This window comes from Mycteria americana, chromosome 6, assembly GCF_035582795.1.
Source record: "Mycteria americana isolate JAX WOST 10 ecotype Jacksonville Zoo and Gardens chromosome 6, USCA_MyAme_1.0, whole genome shotgun sequence".
Lineage (NCBI taxonomy): Eukaryota > Metazoa > Chordata > Aves > Ciconiiformes > Ciconiidae > Mycteria > Mycteria americana.
Genome location: NC_134370.1, coordinates 35,256,751 through 35,278,846, shown reverse-complemented (window position 1 = coordinate 35,278,846; position 22,096 = coordinate 35,256,751). Strand labels below are relative to the sequence as shown.

Sequence of the window (22,096 nt, the reverse complement as noted above, 5' to 3'; positions counted from 1 at the left end):
TTTAGGCCTAGCAATAAGAGCCATATTAAAAGTTACTTGGTGTCTAACTAGAGGAGAGAGATGCTTTTAGCATCCTCAGGGTACAGAGAGGTTGGAAAGCACAGCCTTTACGCCTGGGTTTGGCAGCCGCTGGCTCAGCAGTAAGCTTGAGCCCAGCTCGTAGGCAGTGGCCACACGAGAAGTCTCCTGGCTGGCAGGTCCAAGAGAGGTAGCTATGGAAAGAGCCACCTGATGGGGCATCGTGGTGTTGGCCTGGACCACAGGCCCTGGAATTTGTGGGGTGGGAGGGAACTGGAGGTACTGCAATGGCTGGAGGCAGGAGGTAAGGTTTACACTGTGGTTTACAAGGAAAACCAGAGATACAGGAGTTCTGTGGGAGGAGGTTTGGGGGTGGCAATCTGTGGTCACTGACAGGTGCTGCCTTCCACCTTGGTGTTCCCTTGTACCCAAATGTGTTATCTCAGGCACGTCTAGACTCCCTTTAATTACTGCCTGAGTAACGTGAAGCAGAAATGTCTTAAACGTGCCTTTTCTTTCACATTTAGTGGAGCAAAGTACAGTTTGCTAGCATATACCACTTTGGGGCTGGAGAGTGCTGAGGACAATTTCAGGACCCACAGCCTTACCATTACAGGAAATGGTAAGTACATATGGTACCAATTTAAGGAAATAAAAAACCAGTAACATTTTGCATTTCTCTCTCTTGTAAACTAAAGAGCTTAAAGAGATTATTTTTCTTGATACTTAATATAGAACAACTTTAATAAAATATTTAACGGCTCTAAAACAGGCATCTGTACACAGCTGAATAAACTGTAAGTTGAGTAAAATTTCAAGTCCAGATGAAAATTTAATTCTTTTGGGAGTTTCTTCTGTCATTTGCATCTCGGTTTTATGTGAGTTGTAGCTATATACAAATTATTTCCTCTTCCTCACAACCAAGGAAGGGTATCGGAATGAAGAACAGCTTTTTCCTCTGTAGTCAGAAGGAAAGTAGAAAAATAGCTTCAGTTCAGCTAGGTTGTTTCAAGCCCAGATTTAACAGAGGATGTAAGCACGTGTGCTTGCAATTTGTGTTGGTGGCTGTACTTCAGCTCTGGGACAGCACAAAGTTGGCAGCAGTCAACCTAGATGCTAACACAGGGACTATGACTATGCTGCAACTGAAGGTAATGTTTTAAGTAGCAGGAGTACAGTTTTTGATACTTCGTCCATTATTTTCTGAAAGGATAACCCCTCCCATGAGCCACGCTCTAATTGTTAACTTAAGACATGGGACTTTCACTGTATTGCACTGTAGCTTCTGGGAACTTTATCTTTTGCTTAGGTGAACTTGACCTCATAGAGAATTTCATTCTTTACACTTCTTTAATTCTGAATAAGTACAGATTTGAAGATTGATGGGGCATTTGTTTCTTGAAGGGTTGGATGAATAATTCTGAGTATCTTTGATATTTGTAAGCCTTTCTTTATTAGTACTTTATACTCTTTCTTCTTCAAATTCCTTTTTCTGTCATTAATTTACATAATTTAGTCTGGTGAGAAATGACATACCTGGATATTTTGGTTCATTACAAGCATTTCTAAAACATGACCAAAGAGAGAGTCATGTCAATGGAATGTTGTATTACCTGCTTCTAATTACAGAAGAGAGAGCCTATTACATAGCAGAGCTGAGCGAGGAGGGATGTTGCAATTCATTAGAAACTCCTTGGAATCCTAAATGCTCTTCTAGCACTGAAGACAGAAGTAGATACAAATTCTAAGCCTTAATAAAACAATCTGAATCAAAGTGCTCATGTGTAAATGTAGCTGTGCTCCACGATGGGATGGGCTCAGGGATCCTACTTAGATGAGATGGCCAGTGTACATATCTTTCAAAATGCTTCTAGCTGTGAAATGAGATTGAGAGCTACATTTTATGTAAGAATAACTTGTTCTTGCAGAACAATGTCTCCATTTTTACTTGAAATTCTTTCGGAAATTTTTTTTCCTTTTTTTTTTGCTAATTAAAAAACCTACTGAAGACTAAAAATCAGTTTTAGTCTAATCCTACAGGGTGAGATCTCTTTCTTTAAATATAAAAACTGCTTACATTAACATTCATGATCTTAATATAAAAATGGATGTAGAAAGCTAAACTATATATTTAGAACAAATGTTTGGAACTAAGTGTTTGTCCTTTTTTTTTTTTCCCCCCCCGGTCTTTTCCCCCAGAGGAATCCTCTTTTTGGCTCCCCCTGTATGGAAACATGTGTTGCCGTTTAGTTGCTCAGCCTTCCTGCATGGCTCGGGATATGATGGCAGGATTTCTTAATCAGCAGGTAAGAAGACCTTGCTTGTGTTTATGTTCTCTTCTGTTAATAGCTGTCACTAAGAGTCAATTGTTAAAACATTTGCTTTTTCCTGAAGTGGTTTCTTGAGAACCTGTTCTACCTAGAGCAAGGGGTAAAATTCTATCTCACAGCTGCGTTTACAGTTATCTTCAGTGGCTAAGCATCAAGAAATAAATGTTTCCTTGGCACGCTTATCAATAAAATTATTTAGGCTGTTACATAAAGATCAAGTATAGTTGTTTCAGAATCGGTTTAGGCTGGTACTTGATGGCAGCAGTCCTAATAATCCTGTGGCTCTCATCCTTGTACATACCTCTCATTGTGCTAGCACAAGGGTTCATATCACAGCATGGTGAATCTGACTGGTGAACTGAGCCATATTTAAACTCATCCCTTCAAAACTGATTCATGTGAACTCAGTTTACTTCTCTATTTTGGTTCATTGCAACAACTAGGCAAATGAGGAGGTGATAGTGGAGGCCCAGAGGGGCTGGGTCATTTGGCAGGAGTGCTGAATTACAGGCTTTAAACTATGTAAAACTATAATGCATTTGTGAAAGCTGTTCAGAAAATTCGTTTGAGGAAGTGGAAATTCTAGACAAATGTCTTTGCTTGACATTTGTTGAATGTACTATGTATTTCCAAAGTGAGATACTCTTTATTTCTCTTATTGTGTAATTACTGTAGCAATAAAGGTGGTTTCTTTCTGACAGTGGACACCAGTTCTAGATTTCATTCTGTCTGTGCGAACCAGCAGATTCTGTATTGCGAGTATCACAAGACAATAGATCTGTGAAAACTGTAAAACACCAAAAGACATTTAAAGTATTGCTAACATTTCAAAAATCAGTCACTCTGAAATGTTCTGCAACAGAAAGTCTTTGTTATAGGAAAGAATTCAGTGTGGCCAAGTTTTGATCACACAGGGCTGATCTGTGTGTACCTTGTAATATGCTCTTAATTTGTAGTTTGTTTGGCAGTTTCTGACTATGTCTTCCCTTTAGCAAATGATAGGAAGTCTAACCAGCTGGAGGAGGCTGTATTGCGTACTAAGAGGTGGCAAGCTCTTTTGTTATTATTCTCCAGAAGAAATTGAAGCTAAACTTGAGCCAGCATTGACGGTTTCCATCAACAAGGTAAAATTGGTTGTATGGGGTTTTTTTGGTTTGGGTTTTTTGTTTATTCTGGGGGAGGTTGTTTTTGTTTTAAGACATACCTACAGTCATTTGGGCTTTAAGCTGCTGCTATGCTTCATAGGTAGCATGTGGGTGGGATATGCTTCAGTGAAATTTGCAGTCGCTGAATTTTTTAGCAAGTACCTTACATTTCTTAGCTGTGAACGTAAGTTCCTTCTATTGCATTAGACTTAACATAGAGGTAGAAAGGAGGATGTTTTTCTTCAGGAAAAGTGGTAACTTGTTATATGACAGTTCCATAAGACAGCCCTTGGAAATGTATTGCTTACAGTCCCTTGGCAATGCTCTGGTAGACTTTTGTCCTCAGCAAGGTGAAATTTTAACAAAAGCTTTTTTGTTGGTGCGTGTTATTTGGCCACAGTCTTAATTAGAAGGAGAGGTGGAAAATTGTTTGAAGCATTTTAGTGCCTTAAAATAAGCTGCTTTTCTTAATACTGGTTTTGTACAGTGCACAATAACTTTGGAAGTTCTGTTCTCTAGGATGACATTATTGCTGCTTTTCATACCCTGATGGGTTTACAACTTAAAATTAAAACATTACTTACTATTTTGCTAAAGAAACATTAAGTATTTAATTTGAAGTAAGTATTTAATTGTTCAATTTAGGAATGTTATCGGAAGGACCTTCTAGAATGGCAAGCATTAGAGTGAAGAGATGCTTTCAAAAACTGTTTTTGGTGCAGTCATCAAGAGTTAATATCACGTAAGGATGAGTAGAGGAATTTAATGTTATTTGCAATTGATGTAGCTAGATTCATCTTACGTAAGTAAACAGACACATTTGGAAACTGTGTTAAGCACAGGTTGATCTGGGTTCTGCTGCTGTACTACTTGAACTCTTGATGCCAACACTAATTCTGAAAGAAGCATTTCTCCCATCCAGTTGCTTGTTCTGGTTGCTGTGCTGCTTTATGCCAAGGCAGGCATTAGGGCAGCTGACTGATGAATTGGATGAGGGAACTGATGTGGGTTAAAATTAGCTCATTTTGGGGGAAGGAGGAGGGTTGGTTTCAACTGTGGTTCCCTTTAATAAATTCTCTTACCCAGTTCACTATGTGGCTACACAAATGCTTGTGTGGTACAAGGAAGGGGCTAGGCTATGACTGGGAATGTGTAGGGACATAGAGTAATAAAGAACTGCTTCTTACAAGAGCAATAGCAGGTTTTGGTGGCTTTAAAGTTTCTGGAAAACATGACTGCATTCTCACCTAGAGTGAGACTTGTATATAAACCAAACATTTAAACTGGGGGCAACAATGTGACCTGTTTGTGTTAGGATTCGTTTTTAATGTGCTAAGATTTAAATTGATTCCTTAATTAAAAACACCTTTCTGCTAGTGCCATATCTTTTAACAAAGCCATTTTTCCTTCCAATTGTTCAAACATTTACATTAAATAAGTGTTTATATTGTGATATATATTTAAGCAGGTTTACTTGCTTACCTCTTCAGTCACTTTTAATTGCACTAGTCAGCCTTTGCCATAATTCTGCTTTCCAGCTGTTCACAATATCAGTTAAGAAATGGTAAACTTTAGTAAATTATAGAATGAGTAAATCCATATTCTAAAATGCGACAGTAATATTTTTGAAAATTATCTATGAGGCTACCTCAAATCTTTCCTTGGAGGTCTCTGGGTCTGTATCCTAGTTTTGCTTTTCCTTTTAAAATAACCATACTAAGGTATTTTGCTCCTCCAAGTTACCTTAGAACCTAAAATCCAGCTTGATAAGCCTTTGCTGGGAGACTGTATGTTTGCAGATTATCCTTAAAGCTAACATAGAAGGTACATAAATCATGTATCTTATACCATTTTACAAAAATGTCGGACTGCTGGAGAATATGACTGTGAATACATCTTCAATTTAAATTAAAACCAGGAAAAAATTGCAATTTAAAACATATTTGGATACTTTACTACTTTAAACAGTTTCTCTTGAAAATAACTTAATGCCTGCAGATATTTTTTGATTCCTTTGTTATGAAATTTCTCTTACAGATTAAATGAAATCAAACTAATCATATGGGCTTGTCTGCTACATGTTGTTATAGAAACAGCAATTTCAAAATGAAAGTTGAGATTGAACATCAACTCTAGATGTTCTAACTAAAATCTCTTCTGGTTGCATTTTCATTTCTAATGTGAAGCTGATCCTTTACATGTAATTGAAGATACTTTCTGAAAAGTAATGAAATAATCTGGATTTATGAGAAACTCTGGAAAATATTCATGCTGATAGCCTTATTTCCCATTCCCTTTGAATCGAGACTTGAAGAAGCCATTAAGATCAGCAAAGTCATTACTTCAACTTCAGATGACTTCACTCCTACTGCTGTTGAGCAAGAATGGTTCTACAGTTCCTATTATGCAAGTGCTACTATTATTGTTCCAGCTAAATGTGATTATAACTTATTATATTGCACAACTAAGTGGAAAAAGAGAAATTATATTTTCTGTAGCAAAGAAAATTTGCTGGAATCCAATTTGAACAAGAAATACTCCTTATGGGCCAGTTCCTGAAATTTTTTCAAGTTTTCTTTAGTTTGAAATGAATAATAAAGGCCTTGCCTACACCTGATAGCTTAGCAAATTGGTGCATATGCCAGTGGTTCATGTTAGTTGCTCAGTATTTGGAATACATATCCTATTGTGTCCTGGTCATAGATTATGAAACTTTTCTTGTGCCATGTGTGCCTGAAGCTTGAGGAATTCTGGGATGTCGCTTTGAATTAACGTAGGCCCGTGATTTCCTTCATGGCATATTTTGCCCATGCAGTCTTTGATCTGGTGCCATGCAGTGCAGCAGGCCCAGAGCTATCTCCGTGCTCATGCTAATTGTTGAGGTGAACAGGATGAGGAACAACGAGTGTTTGCAGCCATGGGCTCAGGGTTCATAGATTGGTTGCTAAACAGTGTAGCAGGAGTGAAAGGACAAAATCAAGCTGGCATTTCTGCAGACTGTTACCTTGAATGACAGTTCTTGTTGGAACATCTGTTCTGGGCTAGGTCAGGTAGAGAAATTCATTGGAAAATGTAGTGATGGCTGCAGCAGCATAACTTCAGGGGAACCATGCAGTATTTCTAGGGAACCAGGGAGTTCACCCTTGGACTGGAGCAGAAGGATATCCATATGAGTTCTTGACAATGTGAACATTTAGGGAGCCAGCAGTATGAGCAATATTCTCTGCATCACGGAACTCCACCAGTGGTGAAACAAGAGCAGCCCTGAAAATATCTATGTTCTCTGTAGTAAGGTCTTTGTCACACTGGTTGGCTTAGACAAGCCTTCATACACGTGAAAATATTTTGGAAAAGCACAGACTAGTTAAATGCCTCCATATATCTGGTATCTAACGTCACGTTGCTCAGTTTAGTCCTGCAATTGCTTGAAAGAAATTGTGGATGCAGGCTGGAGAAGCAGATGTAATATCCCAGAGCCCACACAGTGGACCTTATAACACACATGCCCAAATTGAGTGGTTTGGAAACAATGCTTTATGACTCCCTGTGCTCCACAGAATGCTGGCTGGTCATATAATGCCATCTCCTTCTCCTGGTTTTTCACAGCTGCATTGCACTGAAGATAGCTAAAATGGTGTAGAAATCCTAATATTGCTCTTCCATGTTATACTTGCACATTATACTTACCATCCAGTGGCCACATGGATGTTATGTTAATACAAGTTCACAAAACAATGAAGATGAAAGGAGAAAATATTCGTAGCTGATCTGGTGAATTCGGTCTTGTGCATTAATGTGTTTGAAAGCCATAATTTTAAATTTAACCATATTTCCCTGCTCACCTAAAACAAACCATGGAAATTGTTAACATTACAGCAGAAACCAACACACGAACAGATTATATTTTGTTTCCAGTGTTGTGTTGTTATTTCTTGGTTTATTTTTTGGTACTAAAAACATGAAGGAAGTTTGTTATGTGCGATTTGGTTTGTTTAATCTTAAAATAGATACACAGAACTGGATTTTAGGCTATGCAATATTTTTCTCAAGAACTGTAATTTGTTTTGATGTCTCAAAATGATCTTTATAACCAGTGCTCCTCAGTGTGTCAGGCTTAGCAGGAAAGTATTGCACCTCAGCAATAAAAAAGTTCTCTCTCCCCCGCTTTTTTTTCTTGTTTTTGTGGTTTTTTTTTTTTTTCCTTTTTAGCTTAAAAGATGAGCTCTCCAGAGATGTATTATCAGGCAAAGAGATTTTTTGATTTGGGGGGAAAAGTATAGAGGAAGATTTGTATTTACCTTATGTGAAAAAAAAAAAATTATCATTTTCCCTTTTAGTCTTTCCCTACCTTCAAAAAAAAAAATCTTTTGCATATAGGATGTAAGACTGGCTTCAGCTTCCCCAAAAAGAGTCATTTGAGTTCAAGATTCAACTCACTTTTTCCTATGCCGATTCACTGATTGTTCTGGTCTTTACAACAGCTGTAGCAGAACTGGTTCAGTTGTCTATATGACTGTGAAAGGTTAAGCGTTATAACATGGTACCTTAAGACACTTTTTTGTTGTTGTTTTGCGGGGGTGTTTTTGTTTTTTTGGCTGGGGTTTTTATTATTCTGTTTTTTTGTGAAGTGGAACTGGGCATGTAGTGTAATTCACCCAAGCTTGGTAAATTTATCAGCCCATTACTGTAATGGCATCTTGTATCACTCCTTAAATATTCAAGCATCAGATAGAGATTGTTGCTTGAGGATTTATCTCGTTTGAATAATACCATAGTTGTGGGATAAAACCTGCAGCAAACATCATTAAATAAACTTGTGTGTATGGTATGCTTGAAGTTCTTACCTGTCAAATGTTAATCTATTTGATTTAATTTTTTTGCTGGTATCTATGGTTACCTGAGTTAATGGGATATAGAGCGCTTATGGATGAATTACTTCATCTCCTATTTTTAGACAGAAGAATTTAAATGAGCATATCCATCAGATATGCTACAAGCAGCTGTAGGTATTTCAAATGGTTACTTCAGTAATGCATTTAAAATCTGGGGAATGTTCTGTAGAATATTTTTTGTTTTTCTGAATATCCTAACTAGGCTTATCCCCATGGGATCCCACGTGTAAACTTAATTTCTGTAGGTGTATATTTGACATGTTTAGCAGATGTTTGACATTTGGTTGAATTGTGTAAAAAGGAGCATGGTTGATCTGTCCCCACTGTATTTTGAGGAATGCCCTGAGCCTACCTTTGTGGTCAGATTCACTGTCCATCCAGAGAGGAGATGTTCAAACACAACCCTGGCTGTGGTTGTTGGCTTCCTTCAAAACCTGGGGCATTCCCCATGCCAGGGGACACCCTTGTGCAGCAGGAGGGCGCTGCATGGTCTTAATGTGCGCTAGGCAGCTTTGTGTCCTGCCAGGCTCCGGGGCCGGCCAGCTGTAGGGTGCCGACTGGTTCCCTGGCGCCGAAGCCCGTCATCCCATCAGGATTTGGGTTTATGCTGCTCTCCTGGATATGGCAAAAATGCTTTAAAGAGCAGTGTTGTAATAGGCCATTGCTTGTTCAGTCAGGTTGAATTGTATATGCAAAGATACTTCTGGGGTTTCTGCTTTTACTTTTGTAAATAATGTTAATTATTTTAATTTGTTCATCGTGTTGTGATGAGCAGCAATGTTGACTAGTTGTGTTCTGGAAATTTTTTCAGTTGTGTTTTATCAGACTTTAATGAAAATCTTCCAGTATTTTACACATGAAAAAAAACCCAAACCACTCAGTTAGGGGTAAGTGCTTTTTTTACTGTAGTAATGCCATAGCAAAGAAACTGGATACTATGAAAATACCACTGGATCTAGTCTAGATGATAAAAATCAATTGAACTACGTCCCTGAACAGAAGGGGAAACCTTGGCTGTAACAGTGCTGCTGTGTAATCTGATAGCCTTTCTAACATTAGCTGAAGAAATTTGATAGACTTGTCATATACTTCTCATATATATTTTTAATTGTTTCTATGTAGCTCTCCCTAATTAAGGCAAAACTAAAATGTCTATTTTGAAATGACAAATAGGATTTTTTTATATTAGAGCAAAATGTTTTTTTCATGCTGGAAGTTTGTTCTAGCAGAACTGTATGAGTAACTGCTACAAATGCTCCTTTAAATGTGGACTAGATAAGTTTCTTTTCAAATTTCCTGTTGCTGTAGTATTAGCCCTGAATGTCCTGATTCACTAAGATGAACATAAAATAGAAACAAGTTTAGAATACATTGCATAAACAATGGCCCACAGAAGTGCAGTAGGAGACCTAAATAGCAGCTGTAACAATGTGGTTGTCCAGCTGAAGAGTTCAGAGAAAAGGAGCTGCTTGCTCTTATTTTAGATTATTCACTAAACTACTGTGGAGAAGGATGAGCTGTGTGAGATGAGCTGCTGAAGGCAGAGGGAGGGGAAACACAGAACGTACATTCTATAATTCAGAACTAAACTGCAGTAATTCTGCTCCATTCCCTTATTGTTCATATTTTATGCCATTTTAATAGTTTTATGAGAAAATATTTTTATAAGCAGTTCTTGACATTAGTTCCTTTCTTTTTAATTGGAATTTAATCTGGATTAGATAAAAAACCCAAATGATACCTCCCTTACACTGTCGTTGGCCATAAGGTGATGCCAGTGTGGAGCTGAAGCAATAAGTCATTACTACACTTTGTCGTTCCTAGGAAACCAGAATTCGAGCTGTGGATAAGGACTCCAAGAGAAGAACTAATAACTTCTCTGTTATCAACCCCGTGTCTGGAGAGGCTGTGATGCAAGTTTTTGCTACTGACAGTAGGGAAGAACTTCATAAGTGGATGGAGGCTTTCTGGCAGCACTTTTATGATCTGAGTAAGTAAGCAGGCAGTGCTGGCAGCGTGCCCTCCAAGTGGGGTGTTATGTAACATCAAAGGGATCTTTGAACAATTTGAATTGGAATTGCCTCATAAGCCTTTGCTTGCAACCATGAGAAGAAAAATGTTCTTTGGGATAATATTGGGTGGTGGTCTAAACCGTTGGAAGGCAAATATTTGACAAAACAAAGTCCATGTTTTCAGCTGGGTTTTGCAGGAAACCAGCAGCAGAATACGTCCATCAATCTCAAAAGAAGTTGGTGTCTTTTAGCAGTGTTCTAGATAATTTTTTTAAGGACTGCTAAATTCACACCATCTCTTCCTCCACTGTAGCAGGAAGAGTCCACCTCTGCTTGGGCATCCTACTAGTAGTGTGTTGGTTTTGTGAGATTCTGCAAGTATGAAACCTTTAGGCATAGAAGCCTTAGTGGGAAGTAGTGAGGATGCTGGATTCGTGTGAGGCCTTGCCTAGGATGCAGATTCAGCCAGCCCTTGCAAGTGGGCACGTGTATATGGGATTTCTTTGCTCAGCAGTATTATGGATGAATTAAATTGCAATTTGTTGCAATAGGGATTACTTGATTCTGTTGGCAATTCTAAGGTTTTGGTACTCTTGTCACACGGGAATATGCTTACCTAGCTACACTCCAATCCAGTCATGCAAATACACACTGCTTACTTGAACCTGGTAAAAGCTGTACCTGAGGCTTTGTAAGAGATGATATAAATTATATGATAAATTGATACCCTGATCCTTTGGCTAAGCTCTGGGGCAACACTGTTCTTACATGAGATAAGAAACTCATTTATTGGTGCAAAATAGTGAGAGGGTATTGAAGTAGTATAATGTGTTGCTTGTTTAACACCAAATATTTACTATAAGAACTATATAGATTAATTTGTGTTCGTCTTTTTCCTCTGCTTTAGTAGTTTGACTCACAGGTTTATTAAGAGTAGAGAAAAACTGTCAGTTATTATGCTGTCATTGACAAGGTATAGTTGGTTCCTGATAGCCATTTTTATCAGGTCAGAAAACAGAACCAGCTCAACTAAGAAATATCAGTCTTTAGTCAGAGGTCACACCAATAAAATCAGTGAATTGAGGTTGTGGAAACTCGGTATTGTAGTTTGTATTTCTAGTCCTTTCTAGCTCTGATTTACAATGAGAAAAGGCTCTATCAATTAAAGAAACACACCAAGCAAAAACTAGGGCATCCTCTCTAAATTAGCCGTAGAGTGGGGTAAAAGAACTACTTCTTATTCATTAAAGATAGAATACCCATGGATTTTTTGAGACATTTTCCTTAGGTTCAGAAAAAATGGGTCACTTGGCATTTAAATGCCTTTTTTCTTCCCTGGTTCTAAAATTCGCTTAAAATTAATGTGCTCAGAAAAGTTGGAATGATTGGTATGAACAAAGTAATTTTACTGTGTCTTGTTTTCCTTAAGGTCAAAATCTATTAATAGAAAAAGAGGTTTCCTTGTCTGCTAACGGATAAAAGGCAAGTTATCCTCTAGTAAAGACAGAACGTCCCTTTACTATAACTTGTAACATAGTTGTATAACATCCAGCTTGCAGTATATTGGAGGTTGTCCCTGATAACTTCATGAAGCTTCCCTAACCTTAATTTTTTTTTTTTTTTTTTTAGGTTTTTTTCTGATGAATTTATACTGTGTTTGGGGATTTGAAGGCAAATTATGGTGTTTAACCCTCATAGTATAACAGTACTGCTGGGATGCTTAAATTAAAGGTGGTAGCTTATGACCTTTGTGCTAAGAGAATGAGTACAGAGTTGAAAATACAAATGCATCCTGAGCATTCCTGCTAAACAAAAGTAAATGCTTACTGTTTAGCATTGCTTTGGAGATAGTTTCCTAACACAACCTAATAACTTCAATTTTTTTTCAGGCTGAAGTGTTTAAGTTCCAGTCATTGTTCTCTTTTCTCTCTCAGGCCAGTGGAAACATTGTTGTGAAGAACTTATGAAAATTGAGATTATGTCACCACGGAAACCACCTTTGTTCTTGACAAAAGAAGCGACCTCCGTCTACCATGATATGAGTAAGTGGGATTTGTCTTTTCAAGTTGCAGGGTAACAGAAACAACATTGTCTGTATTCAGATGGCTTCTGGTGTTGATGTTGAAACACTGAGTGTTTCAAGGACAATTCAGACAATGAAAGAGCAACATAATTGCATACCAAGGAGTTCATATTAAATCTGAATTTGTAACAGCAGAAATAATGAATATATTTTTATACCTTGAGCCAAAAATCAGCAATCTGAACTGTAACTGAACACATTCAAAAAAGCTGTCACTAGAAATAAACACTCATCGTAAGGGTAGTATAAAGCTCAGGAAATGTAAAGGTAAAATAGTCCAGTCTGCAAACCAATAATGTCTTTAACTAGTTGCATGAAATTAATTTGCTGTTCTTAAAGCTATTTAAAGGCTTACCTAACATAACTCACCTAACGGTTTGGTCTTTGGTAATGATGTTGAAAAATATGCTTGGAAAATCTAGCCAGCATGTATTTGAGACTTGTATTTTTACAGAGCAAAATGGTATGCAGCAGGATTATTTTAATAGTTTCATTACAGAAATAATATTTACAGACTAGAAAAAGTAGGTCACTTTGTTTTAATGGATCCGATGCGGTATTGGCTGAGAAACACTGTACAACTATAAATGCCTGACTGCTTGCTGCTTGAGATTGAAACTGTGAAGATGTTCAAAATGCCATGTGGGTCATTGTGTTACTGTGCGTCAGAGCACTGAACAGTCAAGAAAGTCCTATCTAAGCTATGACTGCAGAGCAGCAAGGCAGTAAATTAACTATATAGAAGTTTTACGAAGGTAACACAGTAGCATAATTCTGCTGATACTCAAGTACATCAGTGAGGAACAGAACACAAACTCTGTTTCACTCTTAATATACCAGCTTTTTTTTTTCTGCTTATTTATAGTATTCATAGGTAAAACCCTGTGTTTAAAAATGTGTTGAAAATCATTAACGTGTGGCCTGCAATAGAAAAGATATTGCTGCTGTTTGAGGCTAGTATTACTTCTAGTATTAGTAATAGTATTTGAGGCTAGTATTATATACTTCTAGTATAGTATTTGAGGCTAGTATTACTTCTTATACATAGAAAACTCAGTATGAGGGATAAGAAATGGGGCAAGACAGTCTTAAAGCACATAAAGAAAAACGATATATGTAAAGATGTCCCATTTTCTGCAGGCCAGAAGCACAAGAATATTTAGTCATAGACTTTTTCATGGGCCTTCTGTGAAATGAAATTTTCAAAGCATTATACAACAAAATATGTTTAATATGCAATACATATAGGTTTCCTAGTAGTACGTTATTTTTTCTGCTTTTACTTGGAAAGAAATATCAATGCCTACCCTGTTGCTTCAATGCCAGCTGTCACAAAAACAGTTCCCTCCTGTCACGTCAGTTCTCTCTTTGAAAGCATATGTAATCTTTTCCATTTCATCCATTTACTCTTAATAGTAGTCCAGACTTCATGAGACATAGTTAATACAGTTTTGTATTCTGAATAGTAATAACAAAATAGGTAGCAGTAAAATCATTGGTAGTGTTTTAATCCAAGATAATTGCTATCCCTTAAAATTACAGGCATTGATTCTCCAGTGAAACATGAGGGCTTAGCTGATATCATACAAAGAAAAATCGAAGAGAGTGATGGTGAGTTCCTGCTTGGCCAGCAAAAAGAGTCTGCATGTTCCCTATGGGCTTCACTCTTTGATGGATCTCATGAGATGGTTGTTCAGAAAAACATGCATCGGGGCCCAAAAAGAGATACTACAAGTCCTAATGATGATAGCAGAGGAAAGAAAAGAAGAGCTCCACCTCCACCCTCCGATAAGTCACCGTACAGTGCAAAAGCTCAGGTGAACACAGAGCAATTGGGCAAAGAAAACTGGGAGAAGTCCAACTGCACATTTGCTAGTAGTTCTTCCTTTGATTCAAAGTTATCTATGAAAATGCAGCAATTGCAGACACCCATTGCTGCTCCTCACAAAATTGGTCCTTGTAGAAAAAGCAGTTTAGCAGGCCATGGGAATCCCATTTCATTGCTTAACAAGACTGAGTCTGAAACCAAACCAGTACCAACCCCTCGACAGAAATGCATCACAGAAATGCTAGACCCTAGATCATGGTTGTAGCCATAGACACATTGTTAGCTTAGAAGAGTCCCTGGAATTTTAAGTTTCTTAGCCTTCTACTATAACTCTTGAGTAAAAATAGATTTTAGCATATAGCTTATAAGTATTGAGGCTAAAGTTTTTTTCCTTTTAGCCGGGGCATTACTGCTAGCTGCAGTCTCAGCTATATGCATTATTGCCAAAATCTAAATAATTGCACTAGTAACAGGGGGAGTTATCTCTATCTGAAATAACGGTACTTCTGAAAAGAGTGGTTCAGTACTTTCCCCTTGAAAAACCGGCAGTGTTCAGGGTAACTCAGTGTCCCTGCGGCAGGGATGTTACCATTGCCTTCTACCAGTCCCTCAGTTTAGCCCATCTGTAGCTCCTCAGACTAGTTCAAGTGGGAATTTTACACACATTCAGCACAGGTCTTGCAAAGCTGATTTTCTTGGGCTTCATGCTTGGCTTCACCTAAAATATTCTTATTTCTCCCTTGGTGTTTGGGAACGACTGCTTGTAAGATAAAGTACTATGAAAAGTTATTGTGCTCTTCTGAATGGCTCTGTAACTCCATAGGAATTTCTGAAGCAGTTCTATCAATTTAGTGTGGGATCTCCTAAGTTCTTGCTGGTGCACACGCTGTCCAAATGGACCAGGATTATCTGTGTATGAGCAAGAATGTGATCCATCACTGCTGCTTATTTCGGACTAACACGAACGTTTAAAAGCAGTACTGCATATGAACACTTATTCAGGATTTCATTTTTATCATTGTTTTTTCTGATGAATGGGGCTCTGTAGCATAGCTTCTCCTTTGTGGAGCCTCTCAGCTGTTCCTGGTAGGTAGCTGGTTTGTAAACATGGCAGTGTTACTGGTAAACAAATAGGGTTTTTTCACCACTCATTCTTTCTGAAATAGCAGAGAATAAGTACTTCAGGTGAAAATATTGAACTTCGATATTCTTCCATCAGACTGTACACCATTTTTGTAAGATGCATGGGTTATTAGGGTTCCTGTGGCACCTGCAAAACGTCTATTGCATACGGAAAAGATTCTGTTCTCCTGGCTCCACAGCTTAAATATCCAACCCTTTCTTTGGTTGATGCATTTATCTCAGATGCTGGAACTTATCCAAGAGCAAAGGTCTGCTTGCAGATCTCCCTCTAGAGCCTTGGTATTCAGACCTGTGTTGAGAGTCATATCAGCGAGTGTATCCATACAGTTCGTTAATTTTTTTTTTTTTCTCTAAAGTGCGGATGGCTTTGGGAGCTTTACCATTTCTCCAGAAGATATTGTGTGCGTGGTTGGTTTGTTTGTTTTATCTATTTTTTGTCTTCTGCTAAGCTCTTGGCTGCACAGCTGTAAAGGTATCTGCTGAATTCCCTCAGTAGTTCATTGGCTATTTGGGATGGGGCTTGAGAGGCAGGTTTCATTTACAAATCCTTTCGCAGGATTAGAGCCCTTCATTTCTAGAATGTCCTTGTTCATTCTTCGTTTAATCACATTCCATTTTCCCTCTGAAACAACCATAATCATTCTTACAATAAATCATGCTGTTACTTAAGTGGATGGTTTGTGAATGGTTTAAAAATAGGAATGGAAAATCTGAAGAATAACTACATGATTATGTAAATCAGACACAGTCGACTAAGTGGACTGTGTACCTCTTTACAAGAAATAGGAAAAATAAACAGGGGAAAAATGTATTTTCCAAAATGCAGTTGCAGTTTATTTAGCTTTAAATCTAGCCTTAAATGTTACTGTGCTCTGGAAAGAAAGAATACCTTTTTCTTGGTATCCCCCTTCCATTTAGTTGTTACATTTCAAAATAAATCTCATAAACATATAAGGCAAGAAGGCACCATAATAAGGATTTATTTTTAAATTCAACAGGCCATTGAATTTCAACGAGCAGTTTCTCTATTAAATTCAGTGGCTTTGTTTTGAACTCAACATACATATTTTAGGAAGGCATTTAATATTAATTTAAAGTCTTCAAGTGATGAGAATTCACTCATACCTCCTGTTGCAATGGCTAATTACCCCAGGTACATTTTTCACTTGATTTTTCTATTTGCATTTCTAGCTCCACCTTAAGTTATTTTGGTCTTTTTATGCATTTGATTGCTTATATTGATCTCTGTAGTATCAGCTTTTCTAATTGCTTGTGTGTAGTTATAAATCATGATTATGTGCCTTTTAACCTTTTCTCTGATGAGATGTACTGAATTCCTTAACTTTCTTATGGCAATGAATGTTATCCAAGACTAATTAATCTTCATGTTCTTCTCTGTACTTCTCATGTATTGAAATATTTTTAACTGTGACATCTGAATTAGATGCCACATGTCAATAGTGATCCATCAGGACTATATAGAGACATAACGTGATCCTCGTACTCTGGTTAATATCTCCTTCCCCTCTTTCCTCAAAAATAGTATTATTCTTTTTTTGTGGAAGCATTGCCTTGGATGCTGACTTTTATGGCTCAAGTCCTCTTCAGAGTCTTTTTCAAGAATGTGGTACATCATCCTCTTATTATCCTATCTTATTTTTTCTTAGAGATATACACTGTATTTTACCAGCATTAAAATAGTGCTCATGAAGTGATCCAGATTGCTCTGTATAAGTGACCTGTCCTCATTCTTTACTGCTCCAGCAGTCTGCACGTCCTTTGCAAATTTATTGCAAGTGATTCTTACAGTTTCTTCCAGATCATTGATTTTTAAAATTGAATGCAAGGCAAGGTTTGTAGAGAGAGGTGATAAGTTTTTATTACATCAGTGACATGGGTAGGGGGGTGGGGAAAAGCAAACAGACAGGCCATTGAGTTCGTGTCCCTTTTTTCCCCAGAGCCTTTAAAAAATTTAATAAGATGGAAAACAACTGTACTTCTTGCTGATTCCCTATTAATACTGCGTTTTGAAATTAGTTTTCTGTCTTCAACATAACATTCTATATTGATTTGATCTAGTACTAATACTTTAAAGAAAATGACATGTTCATCTGGTTTTCAGTAGGTGACTTAGGGTTCTTCCAGGTAACACCTCAGTGCAGGTGTCTTTGCAAGCCGAGCTTACTATATCAGAGTAAAATGCAACCTGTTGTTCAAGACCTATTCTCCATGAAGCTGTGTCGATTCACATTTTATATCTATCCTTATATTAGACTCATATGAGCCAGTTCACTATATTGCTCTGATCACCACTAAGGAAACTAGGCCATTAATTACCCTGATCATCCTGCTTCAGAACAGTGTTGTTCTTAACAGTCCTGTGAAATGTCATGGCAGTGTTGAGACTTGTTTAAATAATTGCACATTTAGGCTCCTACAGCTGGAAAGACTTCTACTACTGAATGTAGTTTCTGTTATTTTAAACAACCACTATATAATCCCTGTTATGAAGCATCAGTTGACTTCAGGTTTTAGTATTTATTGTTACTGACTTAGTCTTTTCTTTTTTTCCCCCCTTCTGTATTGCCATTTATTATTGCCTTTGCGTCTTCTGTTAAGCAAGCTGGTTTAACTGATAAAAACTGCAGGCTACCAGCAAACACTGATCTTAGCTGTACAGTAAAGTCAGTTGTAGGAAATACATTTGTACTCAGTTTTTGTCTATTCAAGAGAATATAAATATTAGTAATAAAAACAGAGCACAATTTTAGGAGTATAATTAGAAGATATATCTGTGAGGAAAATTGACATTTTTTGGCTTTTTCCATATAGTGACAAATTGTAATCCTTTGTTACTGATACTGGTCCCTTATAATTGCATAGGCTTGTTCAGAAATTAGAACTCTCTGTTTCTTTTCCTCAGGTTTTCCTGACTGTAATAAGAATGACTATTCAAACCAGGAATTAAGACCAATAAATTGCTTGTACCCAAGCACTCTAATAGGAGGAAGCCAGCTATGTCGCAGTGTGGTACAGTGATGTTTTAGACTTTGCACCGATTCACTTCCCAGGCTGTGTGGTTTTAAGGACGTGCCCCAAGGCGGTTGCTGAAGCCCGTCTACTGGTAGTGCGTGGGGCTGGGGAGCTGTTAGCTGTCATCCTTCAAAGTGGAGATGAGGGGGAGTCTAGAGGCAGAGAGGTAGAAGACAGCCTGTTTCTTATGGGACAGGGTAGAAACCATTTAACTGCTGCTTCTGGGCACTAAAAGAGAATGTACCCACTAACCCATCTTCTCAGTTGCATTCAATCATGAAGGTGCTTTAATTGCATGACCCAAAATATCAGTGATCAAATACCAGAAGTCATTTGATTAGCATCTATACGCAATGCCGAAATAGGAAATATTTCACAAAGGCACAAGTGACATTAGCCAGCCTCCTGCTGGGACAAAGCTTGGAAGACAGCAGGAGGCCTGTGGCTTCTCCCAGCCCTTGCGTCCCATTGCCCCATGTTCACATTTGCGCAGGCAAGTCGGCGTGCTGCTGCCTGGCGGTGGAGTCCATGAAAAACAGTGTTTGTTCAGAGACACTGCACCCAGAATGAATGGCTCAAACTACCCAGTGTAGCATGGTGAAGACTTTGGTGGCATCTGCTACTGCTGAACTACACATGGCATTAGGTACTTTGCTGAGGAATTTGTCAGGAATTTGCTCTGAAAATTGTACCTGCTTGTTTGCTGCTGGAATGAATTAATTGCTGCTGAAAAGCAGAATCAAGTAGTGGGATTGCCATCTTGAAGTCGGGCAGAGACAATAGTCAACCTGAACTCTTCTTTTAGGAAGTACAACTTGAAAGCAATTGCTAGTCCAAACTTGAAAATAAATTTCACAGAACATGAACAACTTTTGAAATATTGACTAAACAAAGACTTAATTTAGTAACTTTTTATATTATACCTAATGTCTTAAGCCGTTCACTTGGTCTTGGAATGGTAGACGGTACCTTTTGCGATTTTAAGGACATTAGCTTAAAATGTTTACATTTTTGCTAGTATTGTGATTTTATTTTTTTCTATGGTAATTATATTAATAGTTATTTTACAGTGGTTTGTACATAGTTGGAAATACTGTCCTAGTATTCATAGTTGATTTGCGATTAATGTAGATTGCCTTAATAGAAAAATGCAGATTTGGACATTAATGTACTGTCAAATGTTAGAACAGAAATCTTCTTTTTTTGCTGCTAACATATTGTATTTCTGTTAAAATATGCAAGTGAAATTAAAAACGTTTCTTGAGTAAAAGGGTTTTGGTGTAATTTTCTTCAGTCTAGATCTACATTAAGCTTTACTCCAGTTTATAAACCATGGGTGATGGCTGCTGTAAATCAGAGAACTTATGGGCAGCTGCTTTTCTACTGGGCCTGCTGAATGTATCCCTCTGGGCTCGTACTGACAATAGCAAACAGTATTGGCCTCAGTTTTCTAAACTGGAGGAAGGGAGAAAAAAAACATTTGGCAGCTAGCATTGATTGCTCAACTAGTTGTCCAATGTATCCAACAGATCTCTGTGTGAATATGTAAAGTCAGAAATGTTATGCGAGATACACCTTGCTTCCACAAATGTGCCTAAACATTTTGTTGTATCTTGCTTCTCTCATAGTCTTGCTAGAAAACGTGTCCTGAAGCAGATTTCCATCATTCCGTCTGCTTTGTAAGGTGGCTTCATAAATGAGCCACTGACACTACTAATACCATCCTTTATTTTTTTTCTTTCATAGGCAGTTTTGTGCTGAAGGGGAACTCCTGTTCGCCTCACTGGCTAGAGCTTGGTGTAGTGCTGCTAATTTAAAGCTAACTGTGCCACTCAAGTAAAGTATTCTTTTGGCCCAATTATCGTAAAAGAACTGTAATAAACGTAGAGGGAATTGTTAGACATTTTAATTTTAGAATATTTGACTGATTTAAGAGCCCATGAAAAAAACAAAGTGTGATCGATAATTGCAAGGCAAGCCAATGCAGCTTTAATGAAAATCATGCTGCAGATAAAGTTGCTGCAGTTTGCTTTAAGGGATCATAGTAAAGTAAGAGATGACGATCTCTTCCTATAACCATTAGCAAATGGTTATACTGTAATCTTTCCATATATGTATTATACACTCACAGAAAAATCTGTTTGCGAGGCATCAAAATAAATTGGTTTTCATGGGGAAAAAACAATCTTTCAAGATCTTTATATCAAGATAGCTTTCTAAATGTTCTTTATGTACCTCCCCAAAGGGAGAAAAATTATAGTAACTAGTGAAGTGTCTTTTATTCTGTTAAGGCTTTTCTTCACATTTCTTTAAACTTCTTCCAAAATAGTTACAAAAGAATATGAATTATAACATACATTGTCTCACCTGAGGGTTTTTTTTTAATATTGTCCAGTGTCACCTGTGTCAGAAGGTGACAGAGGAATACCTGCAGAAGGAAGTTATGGAGCTGTGTTTGATACCCAGACAGCTTCTCCCTAGCCCTTAGTAATTACAGGCTCTTCTATGCAGACGTGGGAAGTCTTTTATCCTGTTAAAGTTTCACTGCGTGTCTGTGTCTGGACATGAATTCATAGTGGCTGTTAGAAGTAAAAAATTGTATTTTTTAATTTACTTAAATTTTGGCATCACTGTTGCCTCGTAGAACTTGCAGTTTGATGATATGCCACAAGAGTTTTCTTTCCAAACTTTAAAATTTGTGTATTTTTTTTTGCTAAGAGGGAAAGAGTCTGTAATCGTCCATCACCTTCCATTTTTTGTCACTGGCTATAAAGGTGGTACCACAATACAAATATCTTTGCTTAAGTTTTTTTACCCTGAAGGCAAACTGTCCCACTCTTTTCCATCTTTCTTTGGATTATATTTTCCATTTTCTAATTAGTGTCTATTTCAAAATCCCACATGTATTTTGATGATATCTTTCTTGAGCTGGGTGCCCAGAGATGAATACACACTTCTAGCTCAGGGGTACTCTTGATTTACAAGAGCACAATACGTTCATTAGTATTGTCTCTGTTTTAGGTGCTTATTCTGCATTAGCGAAAGCCAAACAAAAATGTTTCCGTTGCTCTATGGCCAGAATGGTCTGTGCTTAAATAAAGATGCACCTTAGGAAAGAAAAGAAGATCCTAGTGCTGTTATGGTGAGCTTAACAACTGACTTACAAATTTCTCAATAGCAGGAAAAATGTTATGGATGTGTAGCTGGTGTAAGTAAGCTGCTTTGTCCACACAACATTTGTTTTTCAGACGGCAGCAGCTGCTTTACTTCCTTTGGTTTTGAGTGGTCATTACTCTTCAGTCCCTCATGTCTGTACTCAAGGGTTGAGAGCTGTTAAAATAAACTGAGAGCAATTTAACTGACCTTCTCATGATGTGGATGTATCAGCCGGAGTCACAATTGTTGAAGTACTGAGCTGCCAGATTCTTAGCCCATGTATTTGGCTTGCAGGAAAATCCAGGGCCTATGGCAACTTTGCCTTCTTTCTCCTGGATCCAGACTTACTGACTGAACGCAGAGGACAAAGCTGCTCTTCTCACCGACGTAGCTTTATCTCACAGCACGGGCCATTTGAAATGACATGGGGCAGACTAGCTCTTCAAACATGGAAGA

General features: G+C 37.7%; 1 protein-coding gene across 7 annotated transcripts in view; it reads left to right on the top strand.

The window, feature by feature from the left end:
• The window catches only part of RTKN2 (rhotekin 2), a 52,513-nt gene that overhangs the window by 18,131 nt on the left and 12,286 nt on the right, over window positions 1-22,096 (top strand). For 3 of the 7 annotated variants that reach the window (XR_012776178.1, XR_012776179.1, XR_012776180.1), the window contains exons 7-12: window positions 546-640; window positions 2,218-2,324; window positions 3,341-3,472; window positions 10,210-10,375; window positions 12,332-12,439; window positions 14,023-14,091. Coding sequence is in view for 4 of the 7 variants with exons in the window: in XM_075505291.1 (XP_075361406.1) it covers window positions 546-640; window positions 2,218-2,324; window positions 3,341-3,472; window positions 10,210-10,375; window positions 12,332-12,439; window positions 14,023-14,573 (1,159 nt within the window). In the remaining 3 variants the exon portion in view is untranslated. Of the gene's footprint in view, window positions 1-545; window positions 641-2,217; window positions 2,325-3,340; window positions 3,473-10,209; window positions 10,376-12,331; window positions 12,440-14,022; window positions 19,818-20,230; window positions 21,077-22,096 lie in introns of those variants that run through there. The other 4 variants (XM_075505293.1, XM_075505292.1, XM_075505291.1 and 1 more) reach the window with 4 other exon arrangements.